The sequence below is a fragment of the Danio rerio genome, chromosome 13, assembly GCF_049306965.1.
Source record: "Danio rerio strain Tuebingen ecotype United States chromosome 13, GRCz12tu, whole genome shotgun sequence".
In the NCBI taxonomy this organism is placed as follows: domain Eukaryota; kingdom Metazoa; phylum Chordata; class Actinopteri; order Cypriniformes; family Danionidae; genus Danio; species Danio rerio.
The window spans coordinates 36,594,228-36,616,394 of NC_133188.1; the positions used below are offsets into that span (position 1 = coordinate 36,594,228).

General features: G+C 35.6%; 2 protein-coding genes across 4 annotated transcripts in view; both read right to left on the bottom strand.

The window, feature by feature from the left end:
* Positions 1-632: 632 nt before the first annotated feature.
* On the bottom strand, positions 633-16,250 carry fbln5 (fibulin 5). Of its 2 annotated transcripts, XM_005156821.6 has the most exons (12): positions 16,094-16,250; positions 15,746-16,014; positions 14,299-14,353; positions 14,036-14,084; positions 13,631-13,951; positions 5,939-6,061; positions 5,054-5,170; positions 4,825-4,941; positions 4,612-4,734; positions 3,652-3,778; positions 3,365-3,560; positions 633-1,448 (listed from the first exon to the last, which is right to left on the bottom strand). In XM_005156821.6, exons 2-12 carry the CDS (start codon positions 15,787-15,789, stop codon positions 1,287-1,289), a joined length of 1,434 nt encoding a protein of 477 aa, XP_005156878.1. In that variant the 5' UTR covers positions 15,790-16,014; positions 16,094-16,250; the 3' UTR covers positions 633-1,286.
* Positions 16,251-19,613: 3,363 nt separating this feature from the next.
* Positions 19,614-22,167, bottom strand: part of trip11 (thyroid hormone receptor interactor 11) — a 33,614-nt gene continuing 31,060 nt past the window's right edge. For both annotated transcript variants that reach the window (XM_021480490.3, NM_001278703.1), the window contains exon 22: positions 19,614-20,879. In XM_021480490.3, the coding sequence (XP_021336165.1) occupies positions 20,656-20,879 (224 nt within the window). In that variant the 3' untranslated portion in view covers positions 19,614-20,655. The remainder of the gene's footprint in view (positions 20,880-22,167) is intronic.

Here is a 22,167-nt window from a genome sequence, read left to right on the forward strand (position 1 = left end):
CCTGAAAACTTCTGCAAACGACATGGTCCTAGAGCCTGCCGCTCAATATTCAATAAATAGTTTACGCCAAAATTCAGTTTTTTTTTTCTTTCTAAAATTAAGGTTTAAAAAGAGAAACTGTCCAGGATTTTTCTCACCTAATGCAAATCAACAGGTCAAAAAGACGACATTTGATTGTACAATACATATTATTAGGCAGTTTTAAACTAATCCACAATCCCAGAGGACAAAAAAAAAAAAAAATCAAGGAAAATTGTGTCTGCTGAACATGAAAGTCAAAAACGTTTTGGATGGCCTGGGGGTGAATTCATAATCATTTTGTGTAAACTTTTTTAACAGTGAAAAAGTCTGTTTAATTCCTCTGACTTAGTCAAAAGTTTACACAACTTTCATGTTTTATAAGTTGTGCACATGTTTCAAATACATGATCAAATACTAATATATTTCTCTAAAATCTGTATTTTTTTAAAAGAAGTTTCATCTGATTAAAGTCTCACTGTTACAGGCCCTTAAAAACATTGAAAGTGTGCATTAAAAACCATTTCATTGTCTTCTTCTTAAATACATTTAATGAACAACTTTAAATGTGTATGTATGCAAATTAGCCAAAAGTAAACAAAAACCAGAATCAGTTCAGGTCATCAAATGTTTGTTTATTGACTGACCGGGCTCTTTTTTTACCTGTCAAATAAAAACATACACAGAGGAAATTCTGCAGAGATCAAATGATAAGAAATTCAGAGCTAAAGGTACGAAAGGTGCTCTGCAGGCTACTGTCAGAGCTAATCTGGACATTTTAATTTAAAATTATTTTATTGCAATCCTGGTGGCTCTCTCACTGTTTTGAGTGCTCAGAAGTTCAGACCAAATAAAAGCGTCCCTCACAGTCACAGTGAGACAATGTGAAACAGGTGCTGCAAAAAGTACTGAAACTAAATTCAGCTTTAAAATAGATACTTCAGCTTTGGGGGAAGAAAATGCACAAAAGGGACATACAAACAAACAAGACCAAAGAAACACAACATAAATATTCTTCTGTGTATGGGTACATGTGTAGGTGTGTGACTGCGACAGCCAGGTAGCCTAACTGAACACCTGCATTATGAAATATTAAAAATCAGCACAAACTCCACCTGCTGTAATAAAGCAGACAGAGAGTGTGATGAAAACATGAGAGTCCTGAACCACAGAACAAATACAATGAGGAAACGCAGCTGCCTGATGGGTAGTGCAGTAACAGGAGGTCCATGATGGAGGTGAGAGGTCAGAGGTTCATTGGTAAAGCCTCAGAATGGATGTTCGGAGACAAATATTGTGAGACGAATGATTGAACTGCCTCGAAAGTTGATGACGTTGTTAACGGTAACCATCTCTAGGTCTAGAACGACGGTCTTTGGTCCTTTAATGGGTCGGGCCAGAACCAGAGTTGCACTCATATTACTTGTTTGCTGTGGTGGAAAGAAAGATTGAAGGATGTAGAGTAAAAGAAATATATTTAAAAATTACTTCTTTTCACAGCATAGGTGTTAAAACAGGGGTGACCAACGTTTGTCCTGGAGGGCCGCTGTCCTGCAAATTTTAGCTTCAACTTGCCTCAACACACCTGTACGGATGTTTCTAGAAAGCCTAGTAAGTGCTTGATTAGCTAGCCCAGGTGTGTCTGATTGGGGCTGAAACTAAACTTGGCAGGACATCGGCCCTCCAGGACCATGTTTGGGCACCCTTGTGTTAAAATAACAGAAAATGGTTCTTGTGTTAATTAAAGAATATTAACTCTGTTGCTCTTTTGTGTCACAGATGATTTCCTTCAACAATTAAAACTCATTGATTATCTAAGAGACTCATAGGAGTCTGACAGTCTCACAGTAATCCCCCAGCTCCCTCTTGTGGTCACGATTAATATATAAACTACAGTTCAAAAGTTTGAGTAAGATTTATATATTTTATTTTATTTTATTTAATGCGTGTTAGTCTAGCCTTGAATGATTCTTCAGAAACCATTCTAATATGATGGGTTGATACTCAAAAAGCAATTATTATTATTATTATTAATAATAGTTTGTACTGGTTCATATTTGTGTGGGAGGAGTTATACATTTTACCAGCTTCTGAGACGTTTAGAAAGCATTTATTTAAGAAATCTCAAATCTTTTGTAACACTATATATTTGTTTTACATCAACAGGATTAGGCCATAGTTCGAGTATAACATTTTAATAGTTTTAGTATAGTTAGTTCTGCCTAAGAAAAATAAAACCCACTGGTGTCCATCTTGAGACCAAACAAAAGCAGCAATAGATTTAAAGATCAGTCCATGCAATATTTATTTTAATTGAAACAGATCAGACTTGCATTGTAATGCTTGTAATATTTAAGGTATAATATACACTCACAAGCCACTTTATTAGGTACACCTGTCCAACTGCTTTTTAAAGAAAATTTCTAATCAGCCAATTCCAAGGCAGCAAATTAATGCATTTAGGCAACGTCGAACTTTGAAGCGGATGGGCTACAAGAGAAAAAGACCACACCGGGTGCCACTCCTGTCAACTAAGAACAGGAAACTGAGGCTACAATTCACACAGGCTCAACCAAAAATGGTCAATAAAAGATTGGAAAAACGTTGCCTGGTCTGATGAGTCTCGATTTCTGCTGCAACATTCAGATTGTAGAGTCAGAATTTGGCATTATCAACATGAAAGCATGGGTCCATCCTGCCTTGTAATAACGGTTCAGGCTGGTGGTGATGTAATGGTGTGGGGGATATTTTCTTGGCACATTTAGGGCCTATTATTACCCGAGTATTGTTGCTGACCATGTCCATCCATTTATGACCACAGTGTACCCATCATGTGATGGCTACTTAAAGCAGGATAACATGCCATGTCAAAAGCTCAAATCATCTGAGAATGGTGTCTTGAACAGGATAATGAGTTTACTGTACTCAAATGGCCTCCACATTCACCAGATCTCAAACCAATAGAGTACTTTTGGGATGTGGTTTAACAGGAGATTCTCATCATGGATGTGCAACTGACAAATCTGCAGCGATTGCATGATGCAATCATGTCAATATGGACCAAAATCTCTGAGGAATATTTCCAGTACCTTATTTAATCTATGCCACGAAGGATTAAGGCAGTTCTGAAGGCAAAAGGGGTCCAACCTAGTACCAGTAAGGTGTACTGAGTAAAATGGCAGGTGAGTATATTTATATATATATATATATATATATACATACACACACACACACACACACACACATACACATACAATCAATACAACTTTGCACTAGCTTTTTATTATCAATTTTCATTATGACTTTTACACATTTGGATATGTATTTTATAAGTGATCTTACTTACCCGCATGTAAAACTCTCTTCCCTCGTTGCCAGACTTGATCTGAAAGATGTAAAATGCTCCAGGGTAACGTGTAGTGGCCTGCATCTGAAATATATCTGCAGGAACACTTCGGCCAGAAGACAAATCCATATGCCTGTACAGAACCGTAAAGGGTCGATCCCGACAAGCAGGATTCTCAGCGGAACACATGCATTGACTGAGAGGGAGTAAGACAGATGAAATATATTAAAAGAGCAGCAAGTCAAATGTTTTACCTAAAGCAATATTGTCAGCATTCATGAACTCACTTGTCACTGAGCTCTATGTAAGGTGGATCACATCTAAGAGGGTTCAGACATGTGTAACCTCCCTGGAAATTGAAACACACTTGTTCTGTTGTACAGGTGTTGTTACCAGACTCACATTCATTGAGGTCTTCAAAATCAAACACACAACAGACACAAGTCAGATTACCATCACCATCATTAACAGTAAGAATAATGAAAACATAATTCAGCAAAAATAAATATTCTAATTATTATTTAGTCATTTGCAAATGTCAGTGATGGATGAATTAAGAAAATACAGAGGCCATTAATATTTCGAACTCACAGTGAAACTACATTTTAAACAAGTTTTGCACAAAAAAAAAAAACTCTACTGATGAATTGTGCATGTATAAATTATTAACACAAAACAAAATACCTACAACAATAAAAATGACAAATAAATAAATTCATATCATAAAATATATTGTATTTTATATACTAGCAAGTCATGAAGACTTTATATTTAGTCTTGGTTGTTCAATGTGGAAAAAAAACTTCACACTTGGTCACACTAGACTTTAGGCATGTAACATTTCTACGGACACAGCTATGTTGTAATGTAATATTACAAGACCCTAACAAGATTGTCATTTTTTAAATTAGTATAAAAAAGTCTCCTTCTGCAATTTACTGAAACTTTAAATTCTGTTGCTGTACAACTAGCACTCAGTTAAATCAGCAAAGAGGTCATGCTGATCTTCTACTAGTTACACATCACATTAAGAATTGATCAAACATGAACTTTGGAATGCAGTGAAATTGGCAAGAACTTGCATTACTCGTCTCCCACATTCACATATGTATGAATTGAGGTCAGTGGAATGAGTAAATGAAATTGTTTAGCATGACCATTCTTGAAAAATAGATGAAGCATTTCTAAAAGTTATATACGAAATACAACAAAGTCACATCTAAAGATGCACATAAATCTAGTGATACCTTCACAGCTTCTTCCATCCTCATACACGTAATATCCAGACGGACACGCGCAGGAGAACGATCCCGGTGCATTCACACACGTGTGCTGACAAAGGAAGTCTGAGAAACTGCACTCGTCCAGATCTGAGGACACATTAAACACATTACACAATGTCAAAACAACTTTAAACTTTCTCTAAAACCTCTAAACTGGACCTTATCTTCCTCCTTTACCATTGCAGGTGGTGCCATCAGCGGCAAGCTCAAAGCCTTCATCACAGGTACACATGAATGACCCGTATGTGTTCAAGCAGCCGTGAGAGCATGGGTCCGTCACACACTCGTCCACATCTGACCAGAGAGAAAGAGGAAGAAGACTGAAGGCAGGTAGAAGGTGGCATCTGGCAAGACATTTTGATGAACTATCAGTTAATATAGTCATAAAGACTGCTTGTGTTAGCACCTTGGCATGTCCTGGCATCAGTATTGAGAAGAAATCCAGGGCTACAGGAACAGGAATATGAGCCAGGGACGTTAGCGCACAGCTGCTGGCAGTAACCATATCGACACTCATCAATGTCTAAAGAAAGGTGAGTTAGAGAGCACTAAATACGCAAAACAGCTGGCATAACTCCATTACAACTTTTTTTGTGATGTGCAATAACAAAAGGATTATTGCATCATATAAACAAATAAGTACAAATCATATCATTTATACACCAAAAATAAATTGTTGCAGTATTTAAACATGAAATGGCTAAAATCTGGATTATTTCATTGATTAAATTATAATTTAACTCTAACGTAACAATATTATATACAACTATACAAAAGTTTGAGGACGGTAAGTTTAAAAAAATGTTTTTAATCGCTGATTAAAAATAAATACATAATATTGTAAAATAAATTAATTTTTAATATTTAATTGTGTGATGGTAAAGTGTACTGTCAGCATCACTATTGCAGTCTTCAGAGTCACACCGTCTTTAAGAATAAATTCTGATCATTATTAGCGTTGAAAACAGTTGTGCTTCTTTGTTTTCACGTTGCTGTATAATGCATTTATTTGAAGCAGAAATATTTTACAACATTTGAATGTTTTTATCATCACTTTTGGTCAGTTGAATTTGCCCTTCCCAAATAAAACATATCAATATCCTCACTGCAAACTTCTGCATTGCAGGGAACTTGGCAAAAATGAATGACAGAAAATGTACTGTTCTTTATTTACTGTTTGCATTTTATGCTGCTTAGCATGTACATATAACTAATTAATGAATATAGGCATATTGATAATAAGTATTTTATTAAAGAATGCCTAAGCATTTAGGATGTCTATAAATCTCACCTTGGCACTGTCCTCCCACCAGCCAGTAGCCCTCAGTACACGAGCAGGTATATCCACCGGCTGTATTTATACACACCTGAGTAGGGTTACACTGATGTGATTCTGCCTCACACTCATCCACATCTTTAAAAAAAAGAGAGAAAGAAACCCATTGTCAGTTACCACTTGTGTTTTGCCACAACAAAAAAAATCACTTGAAACAACCCATATTGATACCAATACTAATATGTATTTTTTAAGTCAGAATACTATTTAAAATATGTTTTTACAAATTTATATAAAAGTTGTGTGATTTATGAAGTTGCAAACAGATGTTCTTTAGTACAAGCTTAGCAATTCTGTATCAACCAGCTCCACTCCTGACCTCATAAATCTAACCTTACTATCACATCTTAAACAAATAACTATAGTCTTATTCAACACTTTTCCAAAACTAGAATCATATCTCCCTGCTCTACTCTCAGTCGCACAGTATCAGCACAATTCCTTATGAGGGCATCTTATGCCTCAAATACCCGAACAAGCACCCTTGGTTCTCAGACTATGAAGTCACATGTTTTAAAAGAAAGCAAATGTTACTATGAAAGTGATGAGGGCATGATGGATTCGGGGCTTTGGGACCATGTGAAAGCCAGATAATTAGTTTCTTCTAGTAAAAGCTGCCAACAGTCCCAGTGTTACTACATGGGGAAAGTGATGCAATGGGTCCAGGCCAATATAGCTGAAATCCCATAATAAGCTACTTGTGCACTTTTAAATTACCCATTCACTTGCTTTTGGCATTTTAACCAAAGTGCCTTAATGACATTGAGGTTGATGATAAAACCCATACTAGTAGAGAAGTTATTTTCTGTACTGAAGAGATGATGTCAACCAGAGGACATCGAGGACAAGACTTACACTTAATACAAACAATAGTGGGCATAGACATCCCCTATATGCTATAAGGTTTCAGGTTATCTATGTCTGTATATCATAACTTAAATTTGACTGTAACTTTAACTTAATTTGAATACAATGCAATGATGTGCACCTTTTGTATAGCTGCTTAGAAACAATAAATATTTAAAAAAAAAGCTTAGATTGAATACTTTGTTTAGGGGTAAAAAAGAAGTTCCTGGGCAGCAGCAATATACAACTAGCTATTGTCCATTAGAAGAATTTATAAATGTATGCTGCATGTTTACCTCTTAATAACAGAATAGACAAACTAAATTTACAACAGCGAGAAAAAAGCAGATAAGGAAGCATCAATTGTGATGTGGATATAAATTCACTGTAAAACAAAAAATGCAGAAACAGTGTAAAAGTATCCTAAATTAATGGGAAAGCATGGAGTTGGCAATACTAAAAAAGGTCCTGGAGAAGATCTCAGAGACCAAAAAGCCCAATAGCACACCAATCAATTAATCACCATGAACCAACTGTTTCAAACTCCTTTAAATAAACAATAACAACCAGTTTGTTTTTCAAGTTTGCTTGAATTATATCAGAGTCTTGACTACAATAATAAATTATTTTAAATTGCCAGAATAACCGAATTGAAAAAACCTTGATGATATTTTAAAAGTTCCTCATTTTGTTTTGGAAATCCCCTACAATTGATTTTCCAAAATCCAAGGTCAAATGTTCTGCTTAGATTGGTCTGACAACCAAAAGTCTAAACGCAAACACCCATTGCCATCACTGAATTTTAGGATCCAGAGGCTTCACCAGCAGCAATTGCACACACAGTGATTTGAACAGTAATAAGTTGGTTTTACAACATCAATTTAAGCATCAGTCCTCATAAGAAAATGATTTTGCTTTTAAAAAAACAGTAAACAGCATCCTCTCAATACGTCGACAAAGCATGCCAAACTCTTTTAGACCCAACTACAATTACATCTTGAATGCAGGACAAAGTAGACATTGTTTACAGGGAGCCAATGAAATCCATAGGGTGGCATTTTTTACAAACAGTTCATCCAGGAAGACTGAAATTACTGATGTGTTGTTTATTTCTTTTAGGAGACAAAATCTCAATTTGTTGTGCTCTTCGAAACTGATTCAGTTGATAAACAGATATATTACATGACAAGCTTATGAAACTATATTGATAAAGAAACACTGGACCATTAAAACTTAAATTACTTTTACTATGATTTTAATAGCTTGTGAATGAATATATCTAGGTTTACAGTGCTTGAGTATTTAAAGTGGCAGATGACCTAACTATATGCTTTTTATAAGTAAAATGTCATTATGTGTTGGTGCGGATGCTAATATCTTCATAGTAACAGTTGGCACTGAATGGGCTCTTACTGTACAGTATAACTGAACCTTTGTGTTAGCAGCCCAGATCTTTGACAATCACATGGTTTGTTAGTAATAGGCATCGCAAGCATTAAAACTAGGTGAAATCATCAAGGCCAGGGCTTACAGCAGAGATGTGGACCACATGAGACAGAAAAACCCACCCCGGCCCAGCTGGACCTCGAAGAGTGAAGGAGAACATCTGGATTACATGTGTACTATCACACACGTCTGATCTGTGCTGAAAGGATCTGGGGAATTATGGGAATGCCAAGATTCTTGGGATCAGATCTGATCCGGGAACAGCAAAGGAGACTTGCAGTAAATTTTGCACATGATGTAAATGAGGGTCGGAGGAAAGAAATGGTGTGTAAATATAAGAGAGATAATTGTGTCTGCATTGAAAAGAGGAAGATTAACAGTTCATTTTAATTGTCGGTGTGTGTGATATCATTCATGTGATCAGTGACTTTTACTGAACCTTTAGCAAGTTTACTATGGTACAGTTCATTAAAGCTGACAAGTGGTCCAAATACCAGATGTTGCTGCGATAATTAAATCTAATCTTCACATCAGAGAGATCCAAAAGCAAGCCAAGGAGAACTCTGAAAATGTCAGAAATTATGTGCATTTCTGTGAAAATGGATTTACATGTGGTAAAATGTGTTCAATGAACTCAATACACTCTTGGTAGCTGTAAGCAAAATCATATAAGCAACAAGATTTCTATATCAAACATGCACAATCATACACAGGTAATACAAAATAAATCATTCAATAACAGAAACAAACAAGACTACTGTTGTAGATGATTAATATAAACAAACAGGTTCAGGTCAATCCAGGTCCCAAGAATCTGGCACTAACTCAAAGCTTTTGCTTCTATACGCACATCTTCATTCCAGAGATTTAATGCCAGTGATCTGTTGCCACGCACCAGTTGTTTAAATTATATCAAAGGCATTTACAATCCACCACTGCAATAGATCAAGTAACCTGGTCAAGCAACACTTAACACAGCCTATGTGAATTAGCTGGAAAGAGCCATTAGAAAATTAACATGTAAAATAACTGACCATCAGAATTATACAAAATTAGAAGGAACTCTTTTAATGTGATCTACACCACTCAGACAGTAAAATGCATACATGGTCAACTTTTTTTGAACAATTTTGTAACACTATCTTTTAATTTTTTGAGTAATGTATTTCCTTGAAATATATATATATATATTTTAATCAAAATGCATTCATCATATAATTCTGGAACAGAAATGCATCATAATTTAAATAACAAAATGCAACACCACAGCCATTTTCAGCAATTACAATAATAAGATCAATGCATCAGAATAATGTCTAAATGGATCATTTGACTACTGGAGTAATGGCTGCTGTAAAATTCAACATTGCCAGCACAAGAATGAAAATATTGTAAAACATATTAAAGTAAATTGTGATATTTCTTTTAAATTTAATCAAGTACAAATCAAAATCTCACTAATGATAAACATTTGAAGTAAAAAAAAAAAACGCATGAAGTTCAGTAACTCAGTAATAATAATGACAGCATAGCTACATTTCCAGACGTCCCACTAAGCTTGAATGCATTAATTAGTCTGCGGTACTACAGCCAGCCCCCATTTGCTGACAGACACTGGTTACAATCCTATGGCCTGAGCAGGCAGGTTTCAGCTTGACAAATCAACCAAATTTGGAATTTTGTTGTTTCTAATTCCTACCTGAAATAAGATCATTTACACTCTTAAAAGTTTCATGCAAAGCATCCAAATACCAAAACAATAAGTGATCTTTGTTTCATCTCAAGTTTCACCTAAATTTATTTTGCATTGCATTTAGAACTGATGAGTGTCTACAAGTTTTACTGACGCTAAACACTAGATAGATGGAAGTTATAAAGGGCATTTGTCACGCACTGACTGAGTCAACTGTTTTGGTTTTTCATGCCTTAGTAACTCTGGCAAAAAGAGGGCACTCCCTGGCTTTTACAAACACACACACACACACAAATCAGCACTACAGGGATACCTGTAAGATGAATGATGGAATAATTTAACACACAAACCTGTAGAGCATCTGTTCTGTAGCAGCATCTCTTAACAAACACAAATACTGAAAACGGAGTGTAAAAAGAAAGCTCACCAGTTGCACAGCTGGTCAGTAACAGATTTCATTCAAGAACCAATGACCTCATGTTTGGCACAATCACCACAGATGCTGAGATAGCAATGGTTTGACATTGCAATTTTTATGGTTTATCCAAATGGTGCTGTACTGAACGTCTCAGTGGCCCTACAAAACCATTGTCTGTGTTTTTAAATTCACAAGCACATTAATGAGCGTATCTGTGTGTCTTTATAACATGACCGTCTTGGGCTTGAAAGGTAACAAATCTTTCATTGTGTTTTTTCTGCAGAGGAGTAAGAGGACTGGAGAATGCATTAACTGCAAAGACTGGCACCAACTCGAGACAAATCCGCAGACCATATCGAAAAATACAGCATGCAGTCATTTGTGCTACCATTTATCAAACGGCACGTGAAATAGGTCACCACGCTGACACACATAAAGACTCCAACAACACAATATATAACACCTATCCAAATCCTTGCAATAAAACACATGAGGTACTATCAACATCACACCGAGCTCAACAACTTCGACAGAAGCAGACCGAATTAAGTCGGTTACAAATCCTTGATTTATAACAGCAAAAATCTCACTGTCTCATTGTATTCATAACGTTGGATCCTGGTAAGCAGGGCTGAAAGCCAGTTCCTGTGTGTCTCTTTCTGCCTCTTCACAAGATGTAGTTTGTTCTGAGGTTCCACAGTATTTTGTGGCTTCACACTAAAGACAGATCCTGTCTAAATTACGAGATTTATTCTGCTGAAGTCTTTAAGATGCCACTCAGCTCACCGCAACCATTACTAAATTACAGTCCAGCACAGAAATGGGTCTTAGTTTCATTTCAGAGCATGAAGACCCATGACCCACTGCAGAATATGAAGTAAACATAAGACCACAACCTGATATGACCCAGAGTGGGTATCAATCACATCTTAAAGAGTATTTGTAGCTTGTGCTAGGTATTATAAAACTGATCTGGCATCACATATGCCAGAATGTCTGGAAACTGATGAAAAAAAAATCTAAATACTGACAATTTCACATTTGAAGTTGTTCCAATTAATTTCTCAGCAATGCACATTACTAATCATACATTGAGTTTTGGTATATTTATGTTAGGAATTTTATCATGGGACATAAAAGATTTTAAAATCATTATAAAGAAGATTTCAGAATCATTTTTACCATCCAATGCATTTTTGGCTGTTCCAACAAACAAGCCCGTTCAACAGAAGACATAAGGTTTTGTGGTCCAGGGTCACATACAGTTGAAGTCAGAATTATTAGCCCCCCTGAATTATTAGACCCCCTGTTTATTTTTTTCCCCAATTTCTGTTTAACGGAGAGATTTTTTTCAACACATTTCTAAACATAATATTTTTAATAACTCCTTTCTAATAACCGATTTATTTTATCATTGCCATGAAGACAGTAAATAACATTTTACTGGACGTTTTTCAAGACACTTCTATACAGCTTAAAGTGACATTTAAAGGCTTTACAAGGTTAATTAGGTGAACTAGGCAGGTTAGGGTAATTAAGCAAGTTATTGTATAATGATGGTTTGTTCTGAAGACTATCAAAAAATATATATATATATATATATATATATATTATATTTATATATATAAAGCTTAAAGGGGCTAATAATTTTGACCTTAAATTGGTGTTTAACAAATTAAAAACTGCTTTTATATGAGCTAAAATAAAACAAATAAGACTTCCCCAGACAAAAAAATATTATCAGACATACTGTGAAAATTTCATTGCTCTATTAAACACAAGTTGGGAAATATTTAAAAGCGAAAAAAAATATATATATATCAAAGGGGGGCTAATAATTCTGACTTCAACTGTATACAACTTTCAAAAATCTATATCAAAATTTTAAAAGGGGCTATACAGTATGTAAGATTTTTCCCTCTTGGTATTGTGGAAACTGTCTGGATGTTTGTTTTCAATCTATTATTGTATAGGTATTGGCAATTCTTTATCATTTTAACCTGAGGGTATCTGCCACTTAGCACGCACCATTATCATTAATAGCATAGGTGTCTTATTTCTACTCACAGTCCCTTTAAATCTAAACACTATTAGTTCAAATTAATTTATTAATAAAATACATTCTTTAAACTCAGATTAGATAGCATTTAAAAGGACAAAAAGATCACTATCAGGTAGACCAAGCCTGCTAAACTGCTTAAGATACTTAAGTCAAAACAATGTCCTTATGATGCAATTTCATGATCAATAGCATATGTGAAGATCAGTGCGCACCATCCATGTGCAGTCCAGTTTATCTGTCTGTGTGGAGAATGCTTATACAAAAGTGCAGGCTCTAGGTGAGCTCCATTCACAGCTGAGTACAGTACAGCCAGAATTTGTTTCAGGGTTCCCACAGGTCATGGAATTTTTAAAGGTCTTTTCCAGATATTAGTCATGGATTTTTTTGTCCAAGTCAGGGAATATCAGGGATTTTTGTTTGTCACTTTAAACCTTTGTTTACATTTATCAATATCATATATTTTTCCTATACCATATTTTTATCACATGTGTTGTTCTAGCTAGGCTATTTTAAGCTCCATATTTTACTTTAATGCTTATCAACTGGAAGTTAACCAAGGCTAACATATCAGGATGATATAAATTTCAGGAGCTTTGGCTTCAGAATTACCACTTCAAATTGCCACAAAAAAAATAGTTGTTATTCTTAGAGTGGCTATTAAGTCCTGCAAAATGATATTCAAGCTAAAACCATAATATTATGAAATGCCCAACAGTGACCTGTTTTTTCATTCATTATACACTGAAAAAATGTATTCATTAGAGTTATTACACTTTTAAGGTAACTGGTTGCAAACAATTAATATGTGCTGGATTTAAACAAAGTTGAACATTATTAAATTGAATTTGTTTGTTTACATGAATAATTGTTTGTTGCTGCTTAAAATAAAATATGTTTGTCTAAATTAATTTAAAAAAAATTTAATATGTCATGCAAATTCTGCTTTTTAGAGAATGAAAAACAGAGAATTTAATATTTGGCTTAGAGTGGGAACCCTTTTGCATGGGCATGACCCAAGCAATACTTTCAAGTACAATCATCTTTAACCAAGACATCCCTGAATTTTATATATATATATATATATATATATATATATATATATATATATATATATATATATATATATATATATATATATATATATATATATATATATATATACACACAATTGTGCAAACTTACCAACACAAGTGCCATCAGCACCGAATGTATATCCAAGGAGACAGGGAGTGGTTCGACTCACTATTGGGTAACTGGGACCAGGGCCTGGACCAGGGCCAGGAGCCACAGGAGCCACAGGAGCACTGTATGTTTCAGAATAACCCAGTGATCTGTCAGGGTAGGGCTCTTCAGGATAGGAAGCCTCAGGGTAGGGGAGTGGACTGTTCCGGCCGTAGGACTGGGAGTAGAGTCCACGGGGCATGCACAGGTATCCTCCATTCTGGTTTACACATCGCATGTCACCCCGACATGGGTCTGGCAGTGTCCGGCACTCATCGATGTCTGAAAACACATGAAATTTACAGCCGTATTTCAAATACAAGTTCTTAATGTAAATTTTAATAACATAAGAGATGAGCCACTTACCCATACACTGTCTGGAACGACGATCAAAAGTAAACCCATCTGAGCACGTCTGTAGAGAAATAAAGATTTGGTTATCAATGCAACATATAAACAGTGGATTAGAGTTCATTTTGTGCTGCATTAAACATTTTAAAAGTACTTTGGCATTGATATTAGTACTACAGTTGTTAAAAAATACCAAAAAAATAAATAAAATTTATGTGAGGAACTCCTATAACGACACATGCTGAACAACAGCGCCAAATTCAAATGAATCCACTTACCTGACTTTTCCCATAGTTAATGGAGCACACGATACATAGTACAACTGACAACATTCTACAAGCAAAAAAACAAAACATCAGTAAATCATTTTGAAAATAAAAAGCACATTCATTCATACATTCTTTAAAAAGTCACAAACATTGTTATTAACACTTACTCACTAATATCTTTTCAGTTTTATTTTACTGTGTTACTCGGATTTTGTTCACTAGCAAGGTCTTCTTGTTCATTAAATACTACAACTAATTCAAGTGGTTACTAGTTTCATTGCATACTAGCACTTATTTGTTTACTACTAGATAATAACATTGGCAAGTAACCATACTTTTTACAAGTGGTACTGCTAATGGTATTATTATGTTTTATTCATACACTGTAAAGAAAATCCTAGTTGCCCTAAATTTATTTGACCACATTTATGTGCACTGTATATACTGTAAATTTTCTTTTTCTTAAACTCTACTATTTTATATATATATATATATATATATATATATATATATATATATATATATATATATATATATATATATATATATATATGTATATATATATATATATATATATATGTATATATATATATATATATGTATATATATATATATATATATATATATATATATATATATATATATATGTATATATATATATATATATATATATATATATATATATATATATATATATATATATATATATATATATATATATATTTTATATTAATGTTAAGCACCTGGGGTCTGAGAGTAACGCAATTTCAATTCTCTGTATGTCTTGTACATGTGGCTGAATTGACAATAAAGCTGACTTTGACTTTTGACTTTGATTTTAAAGCTGAATCAAATTAACTTTATGAGTCCATTGAACTTATATTATAACTGACTTAAAACAACTTGCATAACTTACAAAATTAAGTTAGAACTTGATTAACTTAGTTTAATGAGTTATAATGACCTAAAACCTATGCTGTCGGGACTAATTGCTCATATAACTTTTACAAGTGTACTAGTACAATATTTAATAACATTGTAAGTCAACCCCCATCCTGGCAAGTCAATACAATAGACAAATTAAGTTGTACCAAGGCAGATTTTACTAACATTTGGGATAGATACTAATACTACATGTAACACTACCATGTACCTACCACATATGACTAGGAAACACTGGAATAGTTACTACCACTGAGAAATGAATCACAAACCCCACAGCACTCAACGTCAATCAACAACCTATCAGTAACAAGGGACAGTAACTTGCAATATACAAAATGAAAAAAGACAGTGACTATTCAGTCAGTCAATCGTGAGTATTTTTAAATGATAGTCATAAAATGATAATAAACAACAAATAAACACCTTAAAAATTAAAATACAAGTTGGTTATTTTAAGTAACGTATGATAATGCGGCTTGCCATACAGCACCAGCTGACTAATTAAACTCACCTTTTGCTGGACAACAAACTCAAGCCACGTAGTTCAACAAACATGTTTATGTGGATCCCTGTGCTTCCCCTGGAAAGAAAGTCACACTACCTCGCGCTAGCAAAAGAGCTTATTGCTGTGGCTTTACTAGCTTTGCGGGCTTGCAGGACCCAATGCGCAAAATGAAGTGCCCTCCGCGCCCCCGCCGCATGCACGCGCGATCACTTGAACGTCGAGACGCTTGTCTTTGGTCACCCGCTGCGGCCGCCCTGTCGACCGAAGGCAAGAACCTGTGAGAACATTGACCAATATTAAGAGGAGTGTCTAGCTATATAAAAAAAACAGAAAAAGAATCTCTGTATTCCGTACTCGGCCCACTCCACGGATTGTTTAGCAATGCAAATAAACGGGCCCCCAGAGCACTTGGCCAACAGCTGGATCCCATCAAAGACAGACAGCCCCCTTTGGAACGAAAGCGCGCACAGGGAGCCACAGACCCAAAATCCAACAGGAGGAAGGAGGCAGTGAGGAAAACCGAGCAAAGAATCTATAAAATGACGCATAATTAACTTGTAAGGCTCGCCAGGCTGCTTAAAATTTTAGAGGGAGCTACTGTCCAATCTGGTCGAGCCATCACGTCTAGAAAAAAACTGTTTTCTATTTTAGTTATTTATTCATAAGTATTTTGGTCCTATCATTCAGTTACTGTGTAGGTTACATGATAATGTCGCAGTTATAAATAATTATACAGTTAGTGAGCCGAGCTCAATTCTCATTTACAGAAAGATGAAAACAAATCAAGGAACGTTCTAAACGCGCGCTTTTTTATTCTTTTCCGCAAATCAAAGCAGAATGAATTTTAAATGGGTCTCAGGCTTTATCATTTATCAGCTGAAACCCGTTTTTTGCTTTTTATCTATTAAGATAGTTGACTTGCAACATTTATACAAAACTCAATAATAATATATGTATATTAGCTTACTATATTGTACATTATAAAACATATTGGACATTCTTTTTTTAATTGGATGTACATTTTTATAATGAAACTATTTAGTGAATAACTACGCATTTGACATTTAATGTGTGAATTCATATGCAAATGTATTATGTATAAAAGACTAATCAGATTTTTGTATGCTATGCTAATGCATAAGCTAACTAAAATGAATATTACCTGCCCTTTTAAAATAGTTTTCTACTAGGAAGGAATTGTGATCATGTATTTAGAGTAAAATAATCTGAGCCAATATGATCGTTCGTGAATCTCATGGAGACCCGATTTTGACCTGGTCACCTGATCAACCAAAATTGTGCAATTCTTACCAAAAATAGCCTTCATAACAAAAACACATAATTGACAGTTGGCTAGTCTATGTTACCTGCACTCTACTGTACTAGAAGAATCTTGATAGACTATTTGATAAGCACCGAATCACCACAGTAGATGTCACCATGACCAAAATCTTACTAATTTTTTTTTGTGTTCAGAAGGGATCACTGCACTAGAAAACTGAGATACCGAGGGTTCTTCTGTAATCTCCTACTTCCCTTCGATGTAGTAGCCAAAAACGGTTTGTCTGAATGCAGAACTCCTATGTGTATGCATTAAGTTCCTGGATGATCTACTTCTGATGAGATACTGAATTTTTGTATACAATAGACAGTTTGTCAATGGCAATGATGCAGCATATTTGATAGTTACATAGACTATATAATAGGGCTGCACGATATTGGAAAAATCTGGCATTCGATATTTAGTTTTTCTGCCAGTTTTAATGCAATATGAATATACACTCACTGCCCACTTTATTAGGTACATCTTACTTGTACCGGTACTTGTACCTTTTGCTGCTGTAGCCCATCTGCCTCAAGGTTAGACATGTTGTGGATTCAAAGATGCTCTACTGCGGTTGTGAAGAGTGGCTGAGTTACTGTTGCCTTTCTATCAGCTCAAACTAGTCTGGCCATTCTCCTCTGACCGCTGGCATCAACAAGGCATTTGCGCGCACAGAACTGCCGCTCACTGGATATTTTCTTTTTTTCGACCCATTCTCTGTAAACTCTAGAGACAGTTGTGCATGAAAATCCCAGTAGATCAGCAGTTTCTGAAATATTCAGACCAGCCCATCTGACACCAACGACAATGCCATGGTCAAAGTCACTTAAATCACCTTTCTTCCCCATTCTGATGCTCGGTTTGACATGCAGCAGATCATCTTGATGTCTACATGCCTAAATGCATTGAGTTGATGCCATGTGATTGGCCGATTAGAAATTTGCAATAACAAGCAGATGGACAGGTGTACCTAATAAAGTGTCCGGTGAGTAATTATTTCACCAGATGACTTGAATAGCTCGATTTGGAGAGAACTCATAAGTTCATATTGATTGGGATGATTTCGAAGACCAGACAATTTGCATAAATGAAACAGACAAGTTTCTCAGGATTATCTTTTTGGAGAGTCTAACTGTATTTAATAATTAAAGCTAAGCAAATAAAACTGCATCATTGATATTGAAATAATTTCTTATCCACATTATTTAAATGCACTTGAAATATCACACTCATAGGCCTTAAAAACAAAGAAAACAAGCACCCTGTTAAAGTTAAACTTCACAATCACTTAAAAGAATGGGTCTTGATCAGCTAGAATTCCAATTAATTGTCCTGAGGTAAGAATAAACTGAGGCTGAACTTGTGAATGATGTGACTATTGCGATTGATCACATGATATCAACACTGAAACAGTTGCAGCCCTACTGGATAATGACATGACAAATTAGCAAATCTAGAACATTTGCACTGCACACATTCATACTATTCAGAACATAGTGTTTACCAAGTATAATTACTTAAAATAAGTAACGACTCAAGAGTATTCAAGAGTGCACTGTGGCAGTTTGCATCAGTAAATAGCTGAGTGAGCCTTTGAATACATCAGTGATGTGCTACAGAACACCCTTTTAATCACTCAGACATTCATAGACACTTAAATACAAATATTTTCAGGTTCAAGGTGATCAAAGCCTGCCAGACTAACACACCCTCCAGGCAAAAGCCCATTTGGATGGAGATCCTTGAGATATAAAAGTGTTTAGACTTGATCTGACGCTGATAAAAGCGACAGCAGAGTTATGATAGTTCAAATGTACACAATCTAGCAGCGGGAAAAATGGCTGAAAGGAATGTGGGAGGCTAAAGCAGGTGTTCCCTGGTGAGGGCAGGGTTATTTTGTCTGGCTTTGCGAGTGCCGTGTGAGAAAAGTTCGCATTAAAATATGACACCTGCTTACATTTAACATATCCAACACCCTGAAACAGTTTCCACCATCTAAAGCAACGGTTATACATTTCAGGACGCCACAAATACGTGGTAGATTTCAAGCGGGCCACTACAGAAGAGCATTAGATGTATTAGTTATCCAATTTGTAATTTGAAACTGGATGTCAAGACCAATTTAGTTTGAAAATGGTTAATTATTCTAAGAATCTACACACCAGAAAAAAAGTGTTGTATTAGACGCGGTTACACTACAACTGGAATTCCAGATGGGGTTTTCCTTTGAGACGTACTGGGAGAGACGGACATTCCCTTTTGAGGTTAATCTGGTCTGATAATGCTCATGACCACTGCCTCCATAAGCACTTTAAAATTACAGCCTTGCGATGACATAGTCTGCAGAGAAAGAAAAAAACACTGATGCAAAAGATCAACAAACTTGCGCAAGTCTTAAAGATCTGGAGTAGAAACGTACAATTTAAGCATTTGATTCAGTTTACTGATTAACAAAGAAATAGCTGAAGTTTTTTTGCATAGTATTAATGAATCCATAATGTATAAAAAAATAGCACTCAAACACAGAATGAGATGGAAAAAATGCAAAAATACGTAGAGAAGAGTTTATTCTGATGAAAAGAGAAACACTGTTGTTGAGTATCACTTTCATGAGCAGTCTTTCAAAAAGATTTATCAACTTTAAATAAACACCAGCGCAAAATATATACCCTAACTGTATAAATGTACCCTAAATCTATATAAATCAAGTGCACCCAGCTGTTTTGAAAGGTAGAGTAACCAAAGAGAGAATTACTAAGGCCATTTTTTCTGTCTCTCTCTAAAAAAAAGAAAAGGAAAAACACTAAAAAAGAAAATTCTTCATATTAGGCCTTAAGAAGATGGCATTTTTGGTTGAAACCCATTGAATCAGAAGTCCTCTGATAATATAAACGAATACAGATTTTTTACAGGTCATTCTTACTCTTTCATTTCTTCTCAGACTTCTTATGCGTGTGCAATATTTTCCAAATTGTATGTACATAATATTTCTTTCAACCTTATAGCAAGGTCTGAATATTGCAGATGCATTTTAGCTCCTCTCCACTGCATAAACAGTGAAAAAATGACTGATATACAAATAAATAGTGTCGACGCACACTTGTTCCGCATGTGCAGCAGTCTAAACCCAAGATCCAATGTCAATTTTTGATTAACCGTCATTGCACCTGCCACACCGTACGGCCAACCGTTCATACTGGAGGATTTTCAAAACGTATCTGTAGCGTTTTTGCAGAAGTGGAAAGGCTTTAATGAATCCGCTGTGTAGTGGATTCCAGACAGCATCAGACAGTCTCTGAGCACACTAGAAAAACATGAAACACCTCCTTTTGTCTTAAAAACACCTAGCTGAATGTTTGCACAACATTAAATAAATGTTGGTAGAAGGTCGCAACAGTATTGGATAATGTAATCTTCCCTCAGTCAATTAAATTCTGTCAAACTTAGGCCTCAAATTTCACAAGCACAGCAGCCTCTTAGAAGATGCTTTATCTTTTTTAATTCCTAAAATGGCTGATTGCCATTGGAAGTATCTGAATCAGTTAGTGTCCTGATAAGCTAAAGTGCTTTGAGTGGCAGTACCGCTGGATAATCACTGCTTGAGTAAATCTTTCAGCACAGCTCCACCGCTGGCCTCAGCAGACACAGGTACGGGTGTGAAGGTGGGCAGGGCGTCCGAGATGGGCTTCATTAGCAGGTGCCCCCCCGCACCAGCTGTGCTGCCTGCGCCTGTGGGATTGAGGAGAGGTACGGCTGCAGAGCGGGGCGCAAGGAAGGGGTTTGAATCCCCGCTGCGCTTACCTGGGCCTGAAACACCTGAAAAAGCATGAGCAGCATTAGAAGGGTGTACCAACACAAGCTATGCTTCCATACAAAGATGCAAATTAAATGTATGCGCTAAACTTGAAAAAATGCATAAAACACGTGCGAATGAAGCAGCGTTTTTATTCAACGAGTCAAAGAGAACAAAATCATCACTTCCTGATAAACTGGTGGCAAACATCAAAAGTATAAATGAAATTTGCTGCGGTAGAAGAAGCTGCGTGAATCTTTTCTTTATTTAATAAATGATTTGCACCTCAGAAGACAGAGGTGAGACACAATAAACACATGGGGGCGTTTAAAGGCGTGAGACACAGAGCACATACGCTCCTGGCAGATCTGGAGGTAATTAATATTATAATAACACTAATACTGAAATGGTTGAGAATGACCAAAACATCATTGCAGATGTTTTATAATGTGGCCAGCCTGCTGGTTAATCCATTCACTTGCATTATCATTTATCAAGTTTATCCCACTCAGTTATGTGCATACGTTTTTTATGTGCATTTTTAAAGTTTATGCGCATCTTAGCATTTCCATCAACCATTTTTTTATGCGCATATCCAAAATTCACATAAAAATAGGTGGATGAAACATAGCTACAGTTTTACTTACAGTTTACCAAAAATCTATAATTCGAACTATAATAAAGCCAAATTTTTTATGCAGACAGTGAAATGTACAGCCTGCTCAGAAGTTTGATTCTGATTCACACTAGAATGATCCAATCAAAATAAAAATCAAAACGTTCAATGTTAATCAAGCTGTCATATGCAAACACTGTCATTTTAAATGCTCAAGCTTTGGTAGTTTCCGAATGGTGGTCCATTTGTTTATAGTTCATTGAAAAAAATATTCCCACTACCCTGTTCCTCTGTCTCATCATTATATTTATAGACTGCAACTGAAATCACATACTTCCATACTATATAGTACAGAAAAAATAGTATGCGAGCAAAGTAGTATGACAGAATTCAGAGAATTCGATAAACAGTAAGTCAGAAGTACCCGGATGACCTACTCCATGATGCACCGCGAGAGAATTCATGAATGGGAGAGAAGCGACGCAACTGACGCAAGTAGGTCATGTGATGGTGACAAAATGGCAGATGTAGTACATCCAAGTTCCTTTCATACTGCTCACATTCATACTGTATAGAATATACTTTTTTTAATTTAGTAAATTTTTATTCAAATGCAGTACCTGCTGATTAGTAGGCTATTTCGGACGCAGCCATAGTTCTGGCATGTACATTATTATCAGAGAATAAGAATGATT